At 39.5% G+C, this 15,060-nt stretch overlaps 2 protein-coding genes across 12 annotated transcripts; both read left to right on the top strand.

Annotated features, from left to right (window-relative positions):
- Window positions 1–249: 249 nt before the first annotated feature.
- Window positions 250–9,978, top strand: ikbkg (inhibitor of nuclear factor kappa B kinase regulatory subunit gamma). 11 transcript variants are annotated; one of them, XM_087780650.1, is made up of 15 exons: window positions 250–496; window positions 1,631–1,771; window positions 1,861–2,129; window positions 2,262–2,336; window positions 2,411–2,500; window positions 4,088–4,273; window positions 4,874–4,935; window positions 5,140–5,187; window positions 6,381–6,578; window positions 6,654–6,806; window positions 7,027–7,099; window positions 7,710–7,844; window positions 7,922–8,058; window positions 8,199–8,275; window positions 8,993–9,978. In XM_087780650.1, the coding sequence occupies exons 2-15, from the start codon at window positions 1,633–1,635 to the stop codon at window positions 9,181–9,183; spliced, it is 1,833 nt and encodes a 610-aa protein (XP_087636776.1). In that variant the 5' UTR covers window positions 250–496; window positions 1,631–1,632; the 3' UTR covers window positions 9,184–9,978. The 11 variants fall into 11 exon arrangements, with proteins under 11 accessions (XP_087636776.1, XP_087636775.1, XP_087636780.1 ...); XM_087780649.1 differs by having other exon boundaries at window positions 4,871–4,935; XM_087780654.1 differs by lacking the exon at window positions 2,411–2,500.
- Window positions 9,979–10,986: 1,008 nt separating this feature from the next.
- sephs3 (selenophosphate synthetase 3) lies at window positions 10,987–15,012 on the top strand. The gene is made up of 8 exons (XM_087782000.1): window positions 10,987–11,306; window positions 11,980–12,083; window positions 12,960–13,067; window positions 13,151–13,305; window positions 13,418–13,508; window positions 13,566–13,665; window positions 13,725–13,937; window positions 14,256–15,012. Exons 1-8 carry the CDS (start codon window positions 11,033–11,035, stop codon window positions 14,486–14,488), a joined length of 1,278 nt encoding a protein of 425 aa, XP_087638126.1. The 5' UTR covers window positions 10,987–11,032; the 3' UTR covers window positions 14,489–15,012.
- The last annotated feature ends 48 nt before the right edge of the window (window positions 15,013–15,060 follow it).

The following is a 15,060-nucleotide window of genomic DNA, read 5'->3' as shown; positions in this document are numbered from 1 at the left end:
TATTTTAATTTTTAAAGAAAATATATATATTGTTTTACTTACATTATATTGAAACACAATAATGGGATTTACACATATATATGTTAATTCTTATTACTTTGAATGAATATTGTATATATGAAGACCATATCACGTAAAGCAACATTCACCCTTTCTGTGTTATTTATGAAACATTTAAAAAGACGAATTACAGTTACTCGGCGTTAGTGAACAGGAAATAGTGCCTGACAGTCTCAGCTTTGGGATCAGAGGGAGCTATCGAACAAACAACTTTCACATCTGCATTGACAGCAGCGTTTATATTTATTAAAACAACATGAGAAGGACCTTCTAACACATCTGGATGTGTGTACTTAACGTCCGTGTGTATGTTGTGTTTGCCTGGTTCTGCTTTGCGTATCGGTAAAAAGCCCAGTCGCCAGCTAGTTAGCATTAGCCTCTGCTATATCGCAGGTGAAATATTTTCGGGTGATTAAGTGAAAAACAACAACATCGGGTGAGTTTCTACGTGTTTAATACTTCTGTCCACGTCACGTTGACATCTTGTTTATTTTACATTAACGTGTCACTTCCAATTCAAGATGAATTATATCGTCTTCAAATCTGTTTAAAAAATATGAAGAGTGATAATATATTGAATTTCGTGTGTGCTGTCAATGGTGTTGAGTTGTTTAGTTTAATGTGTGTCTAATTCTGCGTCGTTCGTCGATGGGAAGGACGACGTCATGTTTTACACTCGTGTGTGTGCTTCTGCAAGAGGTGTGTCGTTTGTTTATTCACTCAGAGTAAGATTTAAATCACTGTTCTGTACTGTAGATACAGCAGCACACGAGGAAGCTTAGACATGAGGTCAGAGGAAATGGTATTAGTGAACTAGTTGTTTTTTCTTTTACCTTTTCCTTTTTAACTGAATCAACCATGTTACTAGAAATTACTACCTTCCAGGCTGTTGCTCCTAAGCTTTGGAAGGATCTTCCTCTCTCTTTGCGTTTGATGGATCTACTGACTCCTTTAAGAAACATCTTAAGACACTTTTATTTGTTCAGGCTTTTCCTTGATTTACTGGAACTCCTGTTGTGTTATCAGTTTTATCTTGCCCTTTAAAGTATATACTTTATTGAATATTGTTTTGATTGTTTAAGCGCTTTGTGACCCTCGTCTGGAAAAGCGCTATACAAATAAAAATTACTTACTTACTATTTCCTTTATTTTCTTGCTTCATGTTCCCTCAGGTCCATCGCTTTACTCGATTGTTATTACATCAATTAATTTATAACTAATTTCCAGTGTTCCAGTAATCCAACTATTATTTGCTGCTTCTTTTTCTCTCACTGGTTTATCATCTGGTCTAACTATACGAGCTAAGGCTCTACTCAGTGCCTAACACAGCAGGTTTCTAATCTTCTATATCTATATCGATTTTTAACGCAGCTTGCAACAAAAGCAACATTTAGGTGGAAATTTACAAACGTTAATATTCAATTGATTTCTATAATCACTGTATGAATGTATTTCTAACGACTGATGCACGTTTTTATTGATTGAATTGTTATTCAAAATATTTATTAACCCTGAAGTCATCGGGTAATTTGATTTTTTTATGACCAATGTTTTGTGTGTTTGTCTTCAGGGATGGTGCAGCCCCAACCTAATGGTCCAATGCAGTGGGAGATGTCAGGAGAGGACAGTGTCGGCGCCCTCAGGGTGCCACCAGAGCTGGCTGCCAATGAAGTCGTGACCCGGTTGCTGGGAGACAACCAGCAACTCAGAGGTAAGACGTTATTGCATGTTTCTTTACTTGAGAAACACAAATGCTTGCCTCTTCTAAACTGTGTCCCAACTATACTCTCTGTGCCAAAGAGGCTCTACGGCGGAGCAACCTGGCCCTCCGTCAGCGCTGTGAGGAGATGGAGGGATGGCAGCGAAGGACAAAGGAGGAGAGGGAGTTCCTCAGTTGTCGATTTCAAGAGGCCAGGGCCCTCGTGGAGAGACTGGCCTCGGAGAATCACTCGTTACAGAGCCTTGTGAATCTTCCACGTTCGATGTCCAACCAATGTTGTAGCGCCAGCCAGACTGAGGAGCCACAAGTTCTCGCTGCCAGTAATGGACCTGTGGACGCACAGGCTCAGGTCTGTCCCTTCGGATTCATTTTAACATGTTCGTATAATGAGATGCAAAAATATTTCAAGTCGATCAGTCAGTCAGTCGATCTACTATTGATTTGATAAAACTTTAAACCGCATTTTTTGGTTGTTGTTCAGACTCTGGATCAGAGAGAGAAGAAGAAAGTGATGGAGTCAGATCAACACACACAGACCACCCCCCCACGTAGCTTGGTAAGACCGGCCCGTTGACGAATCCCTCCTCAATCGTTCCTCGTCCTCCATCTAACGTGTGTGTTTATGTCCAGGATGATGAGAGTGTTGATAGTTTCCTCTCTTCCCCCCCGGCCTCTGTGTCAGAGGGGCGGGGGGGAGCAAGGGCCTGGGAAAATGGCCAGGTGAGCCGGCTCACTAAAAACTTGAATCCCTTTGGACCCCTTGACGCACTCTGGCTTTCTCCTTCTTTTGATTGAACGTAGAATCACTTAAGGAAGAAAAATGTTGCGAGATGTCAAACAATGACACCTTTGTTTTCAATTTTCCGGTTCCTCCATGTTTTCAACCTTTTCAGTCTTTTTCATTTGCACAAAACCTTTACTTTCTAAATCAATCCCTGCTTTTGTGTAGAGCTGAGCTGAAAATCCTATTGTGCTGATTCATTGAAATAATAGTATTTGATTAAGTAAATTATAGCATTTTGATAAATAATGTGAGCCCTGTTGAATATAAAAGACAGTTTTTTTTTTTATTTCTTACCAAGGAATGCATGAATATGACAAATATAATTCAGAAATTCAACATTGTTACCCAGTCAGCCTCCTTCACTTTATCATGTGCATCATCCTCAGTCACACCTTTCCTCTTCATGACCTTCTTTACTGCATCGATGAACCTGATGAGCTCATCTTACCTTTCATCATGCAACATGGTCTCTACTTTCCTCGTGTCCAAATAATTTCCCCTCCTATCAGATGAACTCATTTCTGATCTTTGTCACGTCCAATGACAACCTCAGTACGACTCTGACTCTTCTTGTGCCGATCAAACAAGCAGCTCTAGTATCATTTTAATCTTCTATTTCACTCTGTTATTCTTCTACCACATATCACTCACTACAATTCTCCCCATTTGTTCATCTAACACTGGGCTTCTGCTTTCTTCTGTGGTCGAAAGATAGATTAAAAAAAGATAAAAAGATCAACTCATAAAGTGATCATTTACAACTAATATATACCTCCTCAAGGCAGTTGATGATCAGCCAGAACAATGTCTCTGACCCATTCATTTCTTGTTCATTTTTTTTAACACTTGGGTTATAATAAAGGAGAACAAATGAAAAAAAACAACAGTGAGAGCGGAAGTAAGGGGGGAAAAAAAGCAGCAGCGAAGAAGTGAAAGAATTGAGTAGAGAGGGAAAAAGAAAATGAGGAAATGATTGAAAGTGGAGGTTGGCTGTTGTGTCGAAGGGACGACGGGACACGAACAGAGAGAAAAATGGATGGAAAGAAATGAAAGTGGCAAATTACTCAGATGCTTTACAACAACGGAAATCAGCTTTGAAGTAAGAAATGCATAGAAAAAAACAATAGAATGAATAAAGAGAACATAAAGCAAGAGATATAAAGGGAAAGAAGTAACATTAATAATTCAGAGAAATACATCAGGGGGAAATAAAGTGACAAGGAACCTATTTTATATTACAATAGGACTTCCATGACGATTAAGATTCGTTGTGGTTTTCTGCTCAAGAGTTTTGCAGTGTCACTCATTTTCCACCCATAATCCATATGTACTCTGTCTGAGGCTGAGCTTCTTCTTGAAATTTGAAACTTGTCTAGATCCACAATTCCACTTACTGTTTCTGTAACCATTGACTGTTCCTTGCTTTCACTTCCGCTTGCTTGGTGTCTCGTCGAATCCTGTCCTCCATCCAGTCACCACTGACCTTCTATCTTAGTTTGTCTTTCTGATGTGATTCCCTGCAGCCTGTAGAGGGTCCCAATGACTTCCTGCAGCTGCTGAAGAGCCACAAAGAAAAGCTGGAGGAGGGTATGAGGAAGTTGAGGAGGAAAAATGAAGAGTTGGAGAGGGAGAGAGAGGAGAGTGAGACAGAGAAAGAACGGATGCGCTCTTGCATCGACCACTTACGAGCCACACTGGCTCACGGGCAGGTAACGTCATATCCAGTGATCACTTATTGGTGGATATTATGGTCTAGAAACATGTTAAGAGGACTGGTGTCACTCTGATGCATCATGGTTATCTTGTAGGAAACCAGCTCCTGGTTAACAGTGTGTATTGGCAAGAATCTGGCTATAATACGTATCATGATACATGGGCGACAATACAATGTATTGCGACGTATTGTGATACTTGTAGGATTGCAGTTTTGTCGAGTACTTGACTCTGGTGTCGCAGAGTTTACAGACCACATGACTCTTGACAAAATATGTCCAAACATCAGCTTTAAAAGCTGCTGGAGTCGACTGTATCCTCTCGCCCTCAGTCATCGCCGGGATTGCCATCTGGTGGCTGGAAGTTTAATACCAACACAGAAGTGAACAAACACAGTGAATATTTGTATGTTAATTGTCAATAAACTAAATCTAAAACACCTCTACTGCTAAGGCTTGGATCAGAATTTCCATGGTTAGCATATGCATTATTTAAAAATATATTTTAGCTTTTAAAGTTTCTACCTTTGTCCCACCAACAGGTGGAGACACACACTGTGTTTATTTCAATATTAACCAACTTTTGCTTTTCAGCAGGGGAGCAACTTCACAGAAGAAGCCGTTCAGTATCGCTCTGAGACACAGCACTCCTCCGACAGGTACGACTCTCTCCGACTCTTACGTGGATACTTTGATCCAGAGTGACCTCTGTGTGTAACTTGCAGCATCTGTAAGGAATGTTCACTGAAGGCTGGACGTACGCCTGATACCTTGTGTGACTCTGGCATGGAGTTGACGTCATTTGCTTTCTGAATAACAACTGTGTGCCGTGTCTTCCTCCTGCTTCCTCTTCCCTCCTGCAGCTCTAGCCTGGCTAAACTCACAGAGCAGCTTCAGGCCACACAGGGCAGGTGAGCCCGGAGCTCTGTGTGGCTTTCTCTCTCTCTCTCTCTCGCTCACACCATCAGTGTCTGCATGTCGGCTTTTTACTCCGTCAAACGGAGCGCAATAGCATGAGGAACTCAAGCTACCATAGTGACATGTCAGTCTGTCTTCATACACATGTATGCACATTTTTCTGTGCTCACGTGTATTTTGTGTCATGTATGGCCACACGCTTTTACACATGAACATCCATCTCATCGTTATTTCTTTTTTTTTGTTGTGAAAACCATTTATTTAGATGCATGTTAGATTTAAAAAAAAAAATAAGAATGTTGGTCCAGACCAGGTGAGAGAAACTCAAAATGTTCAGTAGACAAAATATCAAAACATCAAATATATGTGAGGAAAAACAATGTAAGAAGCCAAAAACATAAACTTTGAATATATATATATATGAATAAAAATACAATCTCAAATGAAATGCTTTCCCTCTAATACTGCATTCATTTATTGCCAATAATTATAATATCTAAATATCTAAGTCACTGTTTATTAACTATACGATTTTGAAAAGCTAATGTTGTTGATTTTTATCTGTGTCTTGTTCTGTGAATATTACTAAATACTGTAAAAAAAAATATATATATATTTAAGAATATAAATCTAAGGCCAAATGTTATAAGAAACTATATATTATGTTTTCATTTATGCTTTTCTGTGTTTTCTGTGTTACATTTCTTTATCGTTGCTGATGTGCATTTAAAATGTGATAACAATAGAACATTTCTGATTGAAATATATATGTATAGTAATAATCTGGTCTTCGTTTTAATTGGACACCTCAATTAATAATACATGTTTTTTTCTAAATGCATCATATCCACAGTATGTTGACACATTGGTGCTATATCATCTTATATCAATCATGTATTCTCTACAATGACCTCATCAAGATTATAATTTCCCGTTATCTTATAATTGAAAAAAAAAATTTCAGATATGAAGTTACACAACTGGTTAAGTCACAAAACTAACTGACATCCAAACAGAGTGAAGAAAGGAAAAACAATGTTATCATCATTTTCAGTACCAAGCAGATACAACTTACTGTGGTAGAAATAGTGTTAGAACATAGAAGTTTTAAGAAACGGATTATTCTTGTTGAAAACGTTTCAATAAAACATGGGGATGTCCTGGTGATGAACACGATGTGTCGCAGATATCGGGAGCTGGAGGTGAAGCTGGACTACCTGCAGAAGAATTCTGCTCAGCGGGATCGGACAGAGTCTCTGCTCAAGCAGAAGGAGAAAGACTGTGACTCCCTGAAGGCTCAAGTCACCTCTTTGTTGGGCGAGCTGACCGAAAGACTGAGCTGTCTGGAGAAAAGCGAGCGCGAAAGAAAATCCTTTGAAGAAAAGTACGCCACCACAGAGAAAGAAGGAAGATGTATTTCATGATTTATAATGTTTGTGGTCCTCTCTCCTCCCGCCAGACTCAACAGTAAAACCAAAGCCATGCAGCAGATGGAGAGAGACATCCAGCAGGACAAGAAGCTACACAACGTTGCCATGGACAAGCTGCTGCTGCAGACTCAGGGCCTGGAGCAAGCCTTGAGGGCGGAGAGACAAGTTGTCACTGAAGAGAAGTGTGTACTCGTTCATTTCTTCGGTCATGTGTAGCTAAGAAATTCTGTGATGTCTATAACTTCAAAACTTAATTATGTTTGCCATCATTTGAAGATACTATTTCAAATGTTTGGTATGTATTGTTTGTTTGTATTGTTTGGTATGTATTGTGGTCTTTTTGATTATTTGATTTCAGAATTATGTCGAAATATTTAAACAATTAATGTTATTTTTTTCCAGAAAAAAGCTGAACCAGCTGCAGCACGCCTACACCTGCTTGTTCAGAGACTATGAAGACAAACGGAAGAGCGGGGTAAAGCACATTTTAAAAATGCTCTCGGACAACTTCAAACTGAGAAAGTTGGCCCTAAAATACATTTAAGTTCGCTTCAGCTTTATGCTCACATATTCCTTACATTAAATAACTCTTTATAACTTTTCTAAATCTACACTCAGTTTAAATGTTTATAGAACATTTTAAGCATTTGTTTGCTGCCATCAACACTTTTCTTACATAAACAAAACGGGTTGCGTTTTCAATACTTCTCAGAGAATCGACAATCTTTTATAGAACTGTCGCATAAACTTTATTTAAACTTCAGTTTAAAATTGTTTGTTTGATTGTTTTATTTTTGTACTATTCCTTACTAAACATAGGTTAAACAATACACATCTTTTTAGCAACTTATTTTTAGTTATCAGCTGAAAAATCTGTTTATAACAAATGATTCCAAAATAAATTACAAAAAATATATCAATTGAATTAATGCATTTCCTTGTATAAATGTTTTTTTCATTGACAAACGTTGGTTAAGCCATTGCCTACAGTTCTAATAAAACATTTAAAGTTAAATAGGAAGATATTTATGGGTTTTTTTTGCTTACTAAAAGATATTTTGACAAACAGATGATTGTGTTTTCAGGAGGGCGATCTGCGCAGTCGACTGGAGGAAGCAGAGAAAGCTTTAGCTCTGAAGCAGGACTTGATTGATAAGCTTAAGGAGGAAGTGGAGCAACAGAAGGGCTCACTGGAGACTGTTCCTGTCCTGACTGCACAGGTGCATGAGAACATCTGATCATTACTTCTTCTTCATCAAAGACACATGTATCATAAAGTCATGCTTCGTTTTTCCAGGCTGAAATTTACAAGGCAGATTTCCTGGCGGAGCGAGAAGCCAGAGAAAAGCTGAACCAGAAGAAAGAGGAGCTGCAGGAACAGCTGAACCAGGCGCACAGTGAGATCGACCGGTTCAAACAGGAAGCCTCGTCCCGGTAACTCCTTACACACACTCACACACACACACACACACACACACACACACACACACACAAGTCGAGCCTTGAGCAGTCAAACAAAATTTCTTTGTGAGTTTAACCAGCTGCTCATATTGTTCTATATCTCCAACTTTCAGTGCTCGCATGGAGCAGATGAAGCTGAGACACCAGGATGATTATTCCACGCGAGCTGCACACATTCCTCCGCCAGCAGGTACGCTCACACTAACATCGACTAACATGATATTAAGTTCTTAAACTCATCTTCTTACTACCCAGGCCTTTGTGAGATGTTCTGTATATATTATTTCAACATTGAATATTTGTCCTAATAGTGGTAGTAAATGTCGATACACTTAAACATCTAGATTTTTTTATATTTATATCTATATTTATATTCAACAGCACTGTATGGGTCTATTATTTAGTTTATTTTAATAAGATTTTATTTTCATCACAGTTCTTTTGTGGTTTATTTTAAAAATAAAACCTGTATAAATGTAAAATTAAATGATTTTTTACAAATATATTTATTTTATATTTATATATTTATATTTTGCAAATATTAGCAATGTTTGTAATTTTTGTGTTGCGTTAAACTTCCGGCCACTAGATGGCAGCAGTCATTGCATCCTCCACAGCTAAAAGAACAATCCTGCGAGATCCCAGTCATGACTGAGGACGAGAGGATACAGTCGAGACCAAAACCTAATGTTTACTTTAATTTGATTGTAAAACCAAATGATGTCCGGTTACGACTTCGTCAAGAGTCAATTCTGCAACACCAAGGTTAAGTACTCGACAATACAAATATATACTTGTTAATAAATTATTACAATAAACTGTATTGTTGCCCCTGTGTCATGATACAAACCCTACTAGAGTCTACTTTACTTCTCTAAGTCTCTCCACGTTTTTGTTTCCACCGCAGGTATGTTCTCAGCTGGAGCGTTCAACACAGCGCCCCCTCCCTCCATGTTCCGGAATCAAGGTTTAGCACAAGTGGGAGACCAAGGAGCAGCTGGAGCTCAAGAGCTGCCGGATTTATGTTGCCCCAAATGCCAGTATCAGGCTCCGGATATGGACACACTGCAAATTCACGTGATGGATTGTATACAGTAACGGACTCTCACGGCTGGCCAGCTCCATCCTCTGTACACAATCATGTTAAGAGAAGCTCCTCTGATGCAGTGACTGTCAATCAAAGAAAAAAAGATGAACATTTGAGAAGCTTGGTATTTATCATTTTTACGGAGGCGTAATCATTCCAAACACATATTCTTCACATTTTATTTCTAATTATGCAACATCTGCAGCCTCTGAGCCTCGTGTCTTTGTTCCTACAAACCACTTTTTATTCCCCCTTGTATATTGAGGGAAGTCACGTCTGTACACAGTGTGTATATTCACGACGGAGGCGGATTTTGATCGGACCTAAGGTGACATGTGTCATTAGAAGTGCAGACTCTTTGAGCAAAAAAAAAGAAAAAAGAAAACCTTTTGTAAATCTATATATCCAGATATGTTGGGTTATAAATGTTGCTAGTCTACATTTCATCCAAACGTGATATTAGAGATGGTTTACTGTGAGTACGACTCTCTGTGTTCTGTGCCTGTGTTCGCCCCGGCACCTCTTCTCAACAGATCCCGCCCCCTTCAGGTGTCCTTTGACTTTAGCACCTATCTATATGAATGTAGACTCATTGACGTATCTTCAGTTTGTGTGGATAATGTGTGTTTATTTTTGTGAAAACATAAACCTATGTTTGATTCTGTCCACAGGAAAAGGAAAATACAAAATAAATAATCATTGATTGATTGCTTTTGTTTTGGACGTGTAGAGAAAAATCTAATATAACATACAGTCTACATGTATCAAGTATGGTGATGTATGATCTTATTAAAGCCTAAATCCATCATTTGCTCATTTGTGGATTCTTTGGAGAACTGCACTATCTCTAAAAAAAACTAAATATATCTAGTTTATCAGCTTAATTTCTTTATAGCCAATGATAATTGAAAGTAAAATTATTACATTTTGTTGGTTTAACTAAATTGATTTGGAATTTGTAACTACATACATAATGCAATCTCTTATTTATATATATATTGAACCATCATTGTCAAAATAAACTGATCAGTAAGACTTAAAGAGGACTAAACTATTATCGAAAACAGTTAACAAAAGTTTTTTATTTTTATTTAAAGAAATTAAACCTTTATTTAACAAAACAAGTATCAAAAGCATACCGTAATTTAAATAATAAGGTAATGAAAATTGCCTCAAAAATGAGAATTTAGAATGTGTAAGTTGGTGATAATCAATGTTGTTTTAAACATTACTTATAGCGGAATTATAAAGGTATTGTTTTCATAAATATATTCGTGTGGATGAACCATTTCCAAAGAATGATGACCGTGTTAAAAGCAACTTTAAAGGTTCTATTTCCCAAAAACACCATATAGGAGTTTTTCCTCGTTGAATAGGAAAGATCATTCAATTCAGGAAATAACCAGTCGCTGAAATCATGCCAAAAAACGTTACATTTGATGTTTAAAGTTTTTAAAAAATCAAGAAAAAAAGACGCACTTTGCACTTGTCAGGCGGAACACAGGTGTCAAGCTTGCTATATTTATAGCTACATTGTGTGTTTTACCCACAAGGATCTTTTAATTGCTTCAAAATAAAAGCAAAAATAAACTATCGTTTTTATTTAAAATAAATTAATGGTCTAAACAAAAAGGTTATTTTATTATCAAAATGCTTAATAACCCAGCTAATAACTGGATCAATTAAAATCTGTTATTTAAGCCCTTTGTCCCTGAATTGTGGTCATCTTGATTTTGTTTTGAAGCTCAAAGCGGAAGTCATTGTTTTTTTTTTTAGTAATAATTCCCGACTCTTGCTAACGACTTTCATTCAAAGCTGGCTCTGAGATCCTCTCGCGGACAGAGCAGCTCCAGGGTCGGCATGTCGAGCTCCACTTCCCCGCCTCCCTCCACGGAGGCCGAGGGGCCCGAGTACGGTTTCCTTGGATACAAGCCTTTCAAACCGGAGGAGCACGGCCTGGACCGCGGCTTCCGCCTCACAGCCTTCTCGGACCTGAAAGGATGAGGCTGCAAAGTCCCGCAGGAGGCTCTGCTCAAACTCCTGGCGGGACTGGACCAGAACCAGGCCGACGGCACCGGGAAAGGGGACGAACACGCGCTAGAGTTCGGCCAGCACGTGCCCGTCCCTCGGCTCGGTAAGAACCAGGTTTTTTTATTTAATTAGCTTGAATTAATGTGACGTAGGAAAGCGACGTGAAGAACGGTTAGCTTGAACTTTAGCCTCGAATGCTAGCTATGGTACCACCTGAGTTTGACAACGTCAGTACTGCTATTAAAAAGTGGAAAAACTGTCTAAATATTTTTTTAATTTTAATGTTGCAGGCTATTGAGTATTCTTTAATTGAAACATGTTCAGCTTTAAAAAATAAATTAATGTTCAACTAAATTACGAGTCAATAGGAACCCGGAACATCTGCAGGTCAAAGTTCGTTATCTTGGTCAAACATTCCCACTGGTTTCCAGGGCAACCGTTAAGCTTTCGTTCTAGAACTTATCTGCACTTTTGAATCCTCTGTTGGCCTGAATTAAACAACTTAAGTTGACTTTAACAGCTGCAGGTGTAAATAAAGTAGAAGTTGACATCTTTGCTCGGTGGCACTTCCGTGAACATTAGTCACGTGATTTTAACTTCGATCAATTGGTTCCAGTAAATTTCGGCAACAAACAGTCTTTTGTTTAACATAAATATATGGATAATCCATTTGTTTTCTGTCACATGTTGGCCACAAGGACACCAGTGTGACGGACTACTCTTATCAGACTGGTTGTCAAATAAAAAGTCTTTATAATGCATTTTTCTCTCTGTAGGTGTGGGGATGGACTGCTGTGTGATTCCACTCAGACATGGTGGTCTCTCTCTGGTCCAGACCACAGACTTTTTCTACCCCCTGGTGGAGGATCCTTACATGATGGTAGGGTCACATTCATCCGTCTCAATCATACATCTGGATCTCCGGAATTCTGATGATGTTGTTGTTTTTTGATCAGGTGTCAATTCATTACTACCCTTTTATGAACAATATCTTTTACAACCCCAATATCAACCTCAATTTGAAATAGAAATTATAGATTTGTTAATGGCGCTTAGATTCTAATCTTCATAACATAAAAACATTTATTATTGGGTAGTAAATTTGACCTCGGTTCAACTAACGATGAAATGAATGAAACTGTGGTTTGAATGAATATGTTAAGTGTTTAGTTGTTTTTGTGGGAACTTGTTTATGTTGTCAAAAAAAAAAGAACTTTTTAAAATTACAAGTAGATATGGATATCACCATACCAGGGCAACTATACGATACATTGTGATACTGTAAGAATAGTAGTATTGTCAAGTACTTGACGAAGTTGTGACTGCTTTGTTTTGAAAGCAAAATATGTCAAAACATCAGCTTTAAAATATGCTGGAGTCGACTGTATCCTCTCGTCCTCAGTCATTGTGCTGGGATCTACCGTGACTTCATTGTTCTTTTAGCTGCGGTGGGTTTGTATTGACTGTTGCCATCAGGTGGCTAGATGTTGAATTGCAACAGAAAATAATTGTTATAGAAATTCAAGCCACAATGATGAACAAAATATGAATTTGATATTTAAATATCGATAAAATTCTGTTGATTATCAATATCATTTCTCACACCCATAATGCAAGGCAACATTTCTATGTACTTAACACGACAGTTTTGACAACTAAAATACACAAATAAATCTATCCTCTCAACCTATTTTACTGTCTCATTGTTAGTAAGACTGAATACTAATTTTAGTAACTTCTCATTTGTGTCATTCAGGGGAGGATAGCATGTGCTAACGTCCTCAGTGACCTCTATGCCATGGGCATCACAGAATGTGACAACATGCTGATGCTGCTGAGCGTCAGCCAGAAGATGAGTGACAAGGTAATCGTTTCTCTTGGGGGCCTCGAGCCGTCATTTGTTTGTGAGCAGATTCTCAACATGTGACTGTATTTTGAAAACTCCAGGACCGTGAGCGTGTGATGCCGCTCATGATTCAAGGCTTTCGTGATGCAGCAGAGGAGGGTGGGACTTCTGTGACTGGCGGTCAAACCGTCATCAACCCCTGGATCATTGTTGGAGGCGTGGCCTCGGTCGTCTGCCAGTCGAACGAATTCATCATGTAAGTCGCGTGTTAAAATGTGACATTCTTGTCTGTTTAAGTCGGATACAATTTGAATTGAGAAGGAGACCATTTGAGCACCAATTTGTGTTCCTACCTGTCATGTTTCCAGGCCAGACGGTGCCGTCCCAGGAGATGTTCTGGTTCTGACCAAACCTTTGGGGACTCAGGTTGCCGTCAATGCGCACCAGTGGCTGGAGCAGGTGAGATTTCCTAATCCGACTGTGGAAAGTACATTAACACGTTTGTTTTTGAATCAGTCGGAGAGGTGGAACAAGATCAAACTTGTCGTGTCCAAGGAGGAAGTCAAAGAGGCCTATCAGGAAGCCATGTTCTCCATGGCAACGTTGAATCGCACAGGTAGGCTTTTGTGTGTGAGAACAGATTTCAGCATCATCACACCTTCTTTCTCTTCGTAGCTGCTGGTCTAATGCACAAATTCCAGGCTCATGCAGCAACAGACGTCACAGGATTTGGTTTGTTGGGTCACGCTAACAACCTAGCCGCTCAGCAACGAAACGAGGTGGCTTTCGTCATCCACAACCTACCAATCATTGCCAAGATGGCCGTCATCAGCAAGGCATGCGGAAATTTGTTCAACCTGATGCAGGGAACGTCAGCCGAGACCTCAGGTGTGTATTTTGTGTGCATGTTGTGAAACTGATCATTGGCGATTGTTCACATTTTACGCAATTAAAACATTTATTTTAGCCTGAATTAATTTGTTGTTGTTTTTTCGCCATTTCTAAACAATTGAATAGTGTAAAGAAAGGTATGAATTATTGTTGACCCTCTTCCTTCTAAGTCGGATACTTGATCTGCGCTCGCTTCCCCTTGATGCTTTATTTATCAAGTGTTTTTCCGTGCCAGCCATTATGGGGTCAAGTTTCAAAGTCTCTGCCTCCCGGATCATATTGACCTGCTGTCTGTTTTTCCTTCCGTGTCCACAGGCGGTCTGCTGGTGTGTCTGCCCAGGGAGCAGGCGGCCAAGTTCTGCTCCGAGATGAAGAGCCAGGCGTCCGGGGGTCAGGGAGGCGGAGCGTGGATCATCGGAATCGTGGACAAAGGAGACCGTCGAGCTCGCATTATCGAGAAGCCGCGCATCATCGAGGTTCCACCACGAGGAAGTCAAGCGGCTAATCAGGAAAACAGCGCCGCTCCAGGAGGCCCCAATCTCTCATAGACACTGGTGTGTGTATGTGTGTATGTGTGTAAGGATGTGGGTGTGGGTGGATGTGTGTGAGGAGGATCAATAATCATAAACTTTGCCAAACTTTATGAAATCTCAAAACACAACAGCGATAATAATTGAGCCAGAAGAGCGATTTCCTGCAAAATTCACATCTCTGAAGTGTATCTGTGTGTTTTTAATCCTTGGATCGGGTATGTGGGTCTCCTAACATGAGTCCTGTGGAATGTTTATTTGGGTAATTCCGACTCCTGGTGCTGCTTCCTACGTCCAGAGGAAGGCTTGAGCAGCTTCCTCCTGACAAGCGAGGCGGTGACCAGTGGGTCCATCTTCCTCAGCGATCCAGCTCGGTGGTAACGTGTCCCACCTGTTGGCCCAGTTTCATGAAGCGCTGCCTTGGAAACCCCAGCCAGTGGGGGCAGGTGGAGTGGATGTTCGTCACTGGAGCAGGTGGGACTCTCCCTGAGCTGGAGAGTTGAACATGTTAAAAACAATCAATAAAAACTTTCATCGGTAAATATTTGTCAATGTTTTTTTGTGTGATTAGTAGAAGTATTATTTGTTGA

The sequence above is a fragment of the Callionymus lyra genome, chromosome 19 (assembly GCF_982586985.1).
Source record: "Callionymus lyra chromosome 19, fCalLyr1.hap1.1, whole genome shotgun sequence".
In the NCBI taxonomy this organism is placed as follows: Eukaryota; Metazoa; Chordata; class Actinopteri; order Syngnathiformes; family Callionymidae; genus Callionymus; species Callionymus lyra.
This window is presented reverse-complemented; position numbering and strand designations above follow the sequence as displayed.

Coding starts and splice junctions, on each gene's coding strand:
- ikbkg (XM_087780649.1), top strand. CDS start 1,633: ATGGTGCAGCCCCAACCTAATGGTCCAATGCAGTGGGAGATGTCAGGA. Junction 4,936..5,139: donor ACACAGCACTCCTCCGACAG/GTACGACTCTCT, acceptor TCCCTCCTGCAG/CTCTAGCCTGGCTAAACTCA. Junction 6,807..7,026: donor CAAGTTGTCACTGAAGAGAA/GTGTGTACTCGT, acceptor ATTTTTTTCCAG/AAAAAAGCTGAACCAGCTGC.